Here is an 8,689-nt window from a genome sequence, read left to right on the forward strand (position 1 = left end):
ACGTGGATCAGTCATGATACGTTAGCTTTTCAATTTCCTTTAAAGAAATGGAATATTTTATAACAATTTACGATCTGTTGCACATTTACTCCCTAAAAGGAAAAATGAACCTGTTGTTGATGAGCACAAATTCCCTCGAAGAACTAGTAAAGGAACCGTTTCCGCACATTTAAACCAAAACAAACTTCGTTTACTCGAAAAAAGCGGGTTCGAAGAGTTTTATTATAAACACGGACAAGTGCGCGATCTTTATTGGGGTGGAGGAAGCAGAAATCAGTTAACAAGCCGTTCATTTTCGAACTCAATTTTCAAGCGACTTGAAAAATAAAAAGGAAATGCTCCGTCGAACATCGTGGAGATAGCAGAGGGCCTTGTAGTTCCTCGTGCTCTTGATAGGTGCCCCCCCTTTTCTCCGCTGAACAAGGGTTGTCCGTTAATATTCCTTTGTCTTATCAGCGCTCTTCTCTCTTCAGCGACCACGTCCGAAATACGCCACTACACGGGGACCTCCATCAGATCACCAGTAATTGCTCCATTGTGCAGTTTGCGTGCTGCGAAATGTGGCCGGCGCCGAGAAGTCAGCGGCCGATGCAACCACCGTGAGACTGAGAGAGGGAAGGGGGGTGGGTAGGGGGTGATGAATGCTCGTCGGTAACACACTCCATCATCATCCAGACGACATAATTTTCGCGTTTCTGAAAGCCATTACCGATCAGTAGCCCGGCAGATAGAGTAGCTAGGCCTATTTGCAGCCAGCCAGAGATAAGCGCTCCGTAGCGTGTCGTGCGTTCTAGCCATGTTGATGCAATATCTTCATTTCCCCCTCCTCTTCCTCCTCCTCCTCCACTCCTTTCCCCCCCATCGCTCTTACTACGTTGCTCTGGGGAGGAAAGGGGAGGGGGAAAGAACGGGCTGCCATTCCTTTTCATTTTGGGTCAGCTCAGTGTCGGAACGGAAGTCAACAGGTAATGCAGAGGATGTGTAAAGCTAGAAGCGGAAGTATGGCGGAAGAAAAGGGTGTTTTTAGATCGAGGAGTCATCTCCGCCGACGACGAAATCCGCGCGGACACATTAGGAAGCTATGAGGGCGTATCGACGACCATCTTTACCCCGTGGATTTCCAGCTATGCACGACATCGTTTAGGCATCGAATGGTTGTATTCTTTACTGCGACCTTTCGTTTTGAGAAAAAGCGTGTCTGGCGAAGCCACCGCAGAAAGACATCTTCGATTAACTTCTGTTTCAGGCGACGCAGTAGATTGACCACGTGCAGCTTCGAAGAGGGCTCGTTTTCAATATTCCATTGTCTCTATGCAGTCCTTATCCATCCCCTACAATTCGGGGACTCGCTACTAACGGAAAGTGAAAGTTTTTTCCCCTACTCTCCGCAGTCGTAGATATTTTCAACTAGAAGAGGTTACTGGTGGTCAACAAAATGATACTCTTTGATCCATAATTCTTAATAAGGGCATTTCGAGCCACATTATTCACTTCAACGCATTAGCACTGAGACAGTAGAAAAACACGTAGTTTAATTACGTCTTTAATTAATAACGTCTAAGTTAAAATTACTGAATGAGAAACTAAATGCAAATTTTTTACCTTTGTTTGCTACTGTTGTCATTTATAGTGCTTTAGCATCTGAGGCCGTATTGCGCTATATTTTTATAACCATCAAGTTGTTGTTATGAAGCCCAAAACGTAACTTTCACTTTAATTGAAGGTAAGGACGGAAAAATCTCATGTTCTTTGTACATGGGCATCCACATCGTATGAATAATTTAAAAACATTGTCCTGAATCAGATCTTCATCTGAACACACTACTTCTTGCAGAATAGACTACATCGGTCGAGATGGTGAAGCTGTTTGGTCATATCTTTTCTTCAGAAAGAGAACCTAGCTCAGTCTAGTCCATTAGAAGTTGCTTGCACCACTACTGCCCCATTTTTTACTTCCATCACTGTTCATTGGTTTCTATTTTTGCGACCCTGCTCGCTCAGCGTTACCATTGTTAATAACACTTTTTGTAGAATTGGTTCCTAGCTTTGCCGCCACCAAGGAGGACCCTTTTTTAAATATTTTCCCCACAGATACATGCTTTTTAAGGATTTGCCTACTCAATCAAACTGTAATTTCTCCATTTTTCTTTATCAAAGCTACCAATTTTGTAAAGTAACAAAAATAAAAGAAACCGGGAAAGCTATGCAGGAATAATCCGCAAAACACAGATAGGCGTTTTCAAACTTTGCCATATCGCGACCCACTAAAATGATAACTGAATTTGTGCGACCCTCGCTTTCCCATAACTAAAACTAACGATTTCATTTGGATTATAGTTTGATAAGAAATAAAAATACCATTTATTTTTAATAATTAGATTTTACTCTATATACCAAATAAAACAATGATACATCTTTATTGAAATAATTTAGCAGCCCTCCCCCAAGACCTTTAAGTTACCGCAATTTAGTTTGAGAGACCATCACTTACTCTATCGAAAACAGCTCACGTCCCCTAGATTGCAGACCACTAGGGAGATCTTTCAGATCTCCCTACAGGGACCGCAATCCATATGATAGGAATCTCTGTATTAGAGCAATAACCTCTTAAATCGAAACTAAAGATCGGAGATCCCCTCTGTTCTTAATAATTGCAGTTTCATATCCTGCCATCTCCGTTTAAACGGAAGACAGATGAAACAAGGATATCATTGTATAAGTACTGTTTAAGAAAGACCTGCACTAGATTAGCAGCAAAAACTTCCATATTTTTAAAGCTGAAAAAAATTCTTTCCGAAATACTCGTAATTCTCCCAGCGTTAAAAACTTTTTCCATCATACTGGATGAACTACAACCTGTTTTTGGAGTGATACGTTGAATTCATATTGGATATTCACAACTAGATAAACAGCGAAGGCAAATGGGCCTGTGGTACTGTATTCCATGATTAAAGAATAACAATACAGCGTATCCAGTGACTAAATTTTAATAACAAAGTATGGAGCTTTCAGCGTCCTTAAAGACAGTTTTCTGAGTTCAGGGAAGACCAAGTCACATTGAACTCTGTCTTCCCCGAATCTTCAATGTCCCATATGTAGGGTATATCTTTCAACAGTTCTAGCAAAGATTTTTTTTAGTTGGAATGAACTTATTGCTGTAATGGAAATAGTAGTGTGCACTGTTAATTGAAGTGCTGTGGAATTATTGTCATCACACGCCACAGCAGTCGCAATAGCGATCAATTCCCTTCCCCCACGTTAACTTCTTTAGGCCAATATTACAGTCTGCTCTTCTACTGGTCTTCTGCTTCTCAGCAGAAAGATTTTCCCCTGAACGTTTAATCTTGAATTTTATAAGCTGCTTATCTGAGGCCTTTCACACTGAAAATTTAAAGAGTGAGCCTGAACTAGTTCATGTATCAAAATAATATTTTTATTAATAGGAATACAAAAAGAACAATACAGATAGCAACTGGATGTCTAATTATTTTAATACCCAATTGAAATCTTTCAAGAAATACGTGCACACCGCGCCTTTAATTTATGCAGAATTAGAATTGTTCCTTTCTTTAATTAGAAAAATACCAAAAATTCCAAGAGTTCTTTTAATTTCGAAATACTTATAAGGCAGATTGAAAACAGGTACACCTTTTTCTTACAATGACAGACGAACTGAGAATTGCCGTAATCTCTTCCTTTCCTTTTATTCTTCTTTCTTCTACTGTTTTTCCAAGCTTTCTTGCTTACTTTAAAAATATTTTCATAATGGGCTACCTTTATTTATCACTCAACATAATTAACAGTAAAATTCAGCTTCTCGTGATTTTAAAAAGAATTATTGAAATAATATTTTATTGCATACATAAATTTAAATAAAAATAAACGAGATTCAAGCCTTTTTGGAGATTAATCTTGCCCAGCAAGTCAGGTTTACTGAACTTGGTAAAACTTGCCAACTCACACTGCCTGTCATTGAAATTGGTCCATGGAGAGGTAAAAAAAAAAGGTAAACTGTAGCCATTATCAATCCACTGCAGGATGGAAGCCTCCTCAACGATCCATGTTGAGGGAAATGGACCATAATCTGCCACACTGGTCCAATGCGGGTTAACAGATCGACCGTATTTAGCAGTCAGGGGCTTGGATCCCGGTCTACTCAAAAAGCGTGTGCTACTTTCAGTAGACCGGGAGTGCACGCCCACTCCTGACTACGGAGAGGTATTTAGCTCAAATCGTGTTTAAGAATTGCTATCCATGCATGGAAAAAATAATTGCATTTGCAGAAAAAATGAACTCTTCATTAGCAAATACGAACATCATTATTTTGTCTGATCCCTCTAGAGGAAGTGATACAGGTCGCTGTACTTCGGGTGCCGGATGTAGATGATATCATTCTGTGGATAATCTCTCCACGCTTATCCAATTTGTGTATTAAGCTAGGCAACAGTTGTCCGCTTGCGGGAGCCAGGAGTACACCTTGTGTTCCAGACATTCTCTAGTGGGGATAAGTCAGATGATCCTGCGGCCGGAGAAGTACTGCATCTGGCTAGTTTATGGGCATACAGCCTTTCACTTTCTGGAATACGTTGCCTGAAACAAATAATACAAATCTCAGGGTGGTACAAACACCTCTGGGCCGTCAAACTGCGCTCAATCACAAATGCAGGTGTACTTTTTGTTGATAGTTCCGTCTTCACTTACTATAACTTTCGCCGTTGACCCAGTATAGTGTCCCTGATGCAGGTAGAACGCTCCCTCTCTCCGCTGTCTCAAGGTGTAAATGCTTCCCTCGCTACCTCCCAAACAGAATCAACATGCCTCATTGAGGACAATGTAATGCAATTCATCACGGAAGTCAGCTCTTTCCTGACAACACTCCAAACCGATATGACGTGAGAGTCATATGGAGGGAACAGACAGTGAAAATGCCATCCAACTTCTTAGAAGTCTACATAATGCTCACCAGTACAGGCTAGTGAAAAACCGAAACTTGGCTTCATGACGATGATGAAGAGGGCTTAACCATCATTGATTTATGTACGTGAATGATTAATACTTTTTGCTATGCTATGCTTTGCTTTGCAATAATTCTTCGTATGTTAACTGTATTAGTATGGAAAACTACAATTTGAACGCTATAATGTTTATTTATGCTCAAATGTCATTTATACTGGACATATGGCGTCTACTCATTGATCTGGGCTCTGTTCATAGTCACTCATGACATTCATGTGTTAACATTCGTCTTGGCCTCAGAACTTGGACAATAGATACTATTATAACCTTGTTGCTAACACCTTTCTACAGTTCTTGTAGCCTGATCCACATCAGCATTGATCTGTACATTGACCACCCATCTTCACACAACCCAATGATCCATATTCGCTCAGGTATACGTAAAGTCTTCGAACACCTACCAAAGACAATGCACTTTGTTGACAACACAGTTCTCCTTTTGTATTTTAATTTTCGAAACGCCAAATGCATTAAAACTTTGTCCGATGCAATGATTAATTCTTAATTACTAAATGAAGCTAGCGAGGCTAAATTAACATAAGACACTGTAGATACACAAACGATGAAATAGAAGTGCAAAAGATAAGAAAATAGTTTTACCAGAAAGCACAAATACTAAATAAAAATTCATAGTGCGATTGAAGTATATGACTATGAGGAATAAAGAATAAGTACTTGTTAACATTTCACTCCCGCTGAAGAATATTTACGAGCTATTATCTCGTATAAGAAATAAAGTAGTTCAGAAACAGAATGCAGTAATACAAAGTAATAAATTAATTAAATTCTCTTTACAGGAAAACATCTCGGGAAGCTGTGATATTACAAAGCTTGCGAGCTGATTGATAATCTGTGTTTCAGCCCCTCTGTCGTGTACTATTACCAAGTGTGAAACGGTTAATTGTAAAGTTGAACAGTATTAACGGTTTAGTAGAAATCGTCGATCAGTGTGACATCAACAAGGGCATTTAAGGCCGTACTCGGGAGCGAACCGTAATCAAGAATACACCAGGCCCAAATAAAGGTAAATACAAAGTAGAAAGGAAAGCAACTGTAGCTTGTTCGAAAGGCAAATTTGCATTATCCTTAGTGGACCTAACTGCTAATACTGTTGGTGTGTCAGCAGCTTAACATTATATAAACAAACCTGTGATATAAAGTTTATCACCAATGACGGACACGCAAATTAAAAGTAACTATTAGGGAAGGAGCTAACCAAATGACCGCTGTCAGCCACAATGCTTGGGCTTACATAGCTGTATCATGGTGGACGGCATACGTCATCACTGTAAACTGCAGGAGTCGTATATCCATAACTCGATCATGCAGATCCAACTTGGATGTAGCATACGCCGTGGAGTTCAACAGAGCCCCAAACGAAGTCCAGAGGCGTCGAATCAATGATTTAGGTGGCCACGACAGTGGAGAAACAGGTGCGATCCACAGCTTTCCAGGGTTCTTTCGTGCCACGAATACAAGCATTAGAGCAGTGTCAAGTGACTGGAAGCAAACGCGAGAATTCCGCCCTGAAGAACTGATAGATATATGCAGTCGCCATGGCTTTCATTTGACCATTTTTTTTAATAAAATAGATTTGCTTTATTGCAAGTATAATACTAGTGAATTGGAATAGATTTCCCGTTAAAAAAAACAGCATTTCATTAAGCAAAATCATAAAATCTGAATGGTAATTATGTAGCGCGATTATAAACAACATATTCAAAAATTTGAGCACAAACATGGAAAAGAGACAGCGACAAACGAGTAGACTACTCCTCTGGGAACTTTACGACGATATTTTCTACATATAACAGCAGGCAACATATCTGCCAGTTGTCATTCACTAAAACATGAACAATCACACTTTAGGCAACCGAGATTCATTTCTGAAAATAATCTCGTTATCGTGACATCTTGAAGTTGGCGTATTTCTTTTAAATACTTTGAAAATTCAAACCGGCAGTCGAATTAATTAATTTACGAGCCGTTTAAGCACTTATTTGATAAACATACAATCATAATTTATTCCAATGCTCGTGGAAACTGATTATTAGTTTTAGTATTATATTAAACCTACTTCGTTGGAAAGCGAACTTACAAACGTCCATCTCAGTCCATAATTTAGTTCAATCTACAGCTGTTAGGTGGCATGATAGCAGTGTGATTGCACTGCGCAGAAAGACATTCTATAGCAATGTAATCTCGAGGCAGTAAACCTCAAAATTGCGTTATTATAGAATGAAAGGATGTTCATATATTGGTTACTTATTTAAAATTTCTTACACTGAAATAAAAAAAATCGTCAGATGACCAAACAATAGGAACTAGTGTTTATTTTTTTTAAATTAAAAATACAGTGACTTCTATTTGTCGTTTTTTATATGTATTATCGCCAATATCAAACTTAACGTCTTTTTCTTTATTTCATGTGGCTCTCCCCTGTAGGCAGCGGCCAGATTCAACTATGGCAGTTTCTCCTAGAACTGCTATCCGACAGCAGCAACGCCAACTGCATCACGTGGGAAGGCACGAACGGAGAATTCAAACTCACCGATCCCGACGAGGTCGCCCGAAGATGGGGTGAACGCAAGAGCAAGCCAAACATGAACTACGACAAACTGAGCCGCGCACTACGGTACTACTATGACAAAAACATCATGACCAAAGTACACGGGAAGCGGTACGCATACAAGTTCGATTTCCAGGGACTAGCGCAAGCCACTCAGCCGACGGCTGCAGATCCCACCGCTTACAAATACCAATCGGACCTCTTCATGTCTGGATACCACCACAGTCCCAAACTGAACTTTGCTGTAGGGGCCCACACAGGTATACCGTCAACCACGGGGAGCATATTCCCTTCCCCTACGTCGTATTGGACAAATCCAAGTGCCAACTTGTACTCCAACATTGCCGCTGCTTCTAGCCACACCATGCCCCATCACCCTACTCATGTTACTTCACACATCAGTTCTTATCCTCATTACGCATGACCAACGTACTGGTGACGTCATCGCTCTCTGTACATCGTAGTCAAGACATTCCCCTCTTCTATAACGTAAGAAGTCGTTCCATGAATCGTCATATATTTACCATTGCGTTCTGTATAGTAATTTATGATCGATTCCGTATTTATTCCACATTGCTTTTAAGCCTTATTTTTGCTACAGATTTTGTGTCTCAGTGCAATAGTTTTTCTCGATGATTGTAGATGTGACTCACGAACTAAATCTTTAATTTCTAGTCATGTTTTGTATTTGGAGGTAACATGGGGACAGTGATCATTGTGCTGTAATTATGTTACCTTAGAACTAGTCATTTTAGTCGCTTAAACCTTGTATTATACTGATTAAAAATTTATTGCCACCTCAAATCACTTGTTTTTTGGAAACTTATCGAGTAGAGTACAAAGTATATATAAATATATTCAATTGTACAAAGTTTTTGGGGTTCCAGAGTATCTTATGTAGAAGCTGTATTTGTTGATAAGAGAAAAGTGTACTCTTTTTATTCGATGCTAGGACATGTGAAAAATTTCTAAACAATCCTCGATATGAGAAGTATTTGAGAATATACGTATGTATATGAGAAGGAGTGAAAAGAAACTGGATATTATCAAAACACTTTGCTACAATAGTTGTGTCAGAATTCTATTAAAACCATTTATTAAATT

General features: G+C 39.4%; 1 protein-coding gene across 1 annotated transcript in view; it reads left to right on the forward strand.

Annotated features, from left to right (window-relative positions):
• LOC150079100 (retroviral integration site protein Fli-1 homolog) overlaps positions 1-8,351 on the forward strand; it is a 170,446-nt gene extending 162,095 nt beyond the window's left edge. The window contains exon 7 of the mRNA XM_090382952.1: positions 7,462-8,351. Within this exon, the coding sequence (XP_090239078.1) occupies positions 7,462-8,009 (548 nt within the window). The 3' untranslated portion in view covers positions 8,010-8,351. The remainder of the gene's footprint in view (positions 1-7,461) is intronic.
• The last annotated feature ends 338 nt before the right edge of the window (positions 8,352-8,689 follow it).

Source organism: Mastigoproctus giganteus, chromosome 10 (genome assembly GCF_048544385.1).
Source record: "Mastigoproctus giganteus isolate SK-2022 chromosome 10, ASM4854438v1, whole genome shotgun sequence".
In the NCBI taxonomy this organism is placed as follows: domain Eukaryota; kingdom Metazoa; phylum Arthropoda; class Arachnida; order Uropygi; family Thelyphonidae; genus Mastigoproctus; species Mastigoproctus giganteus.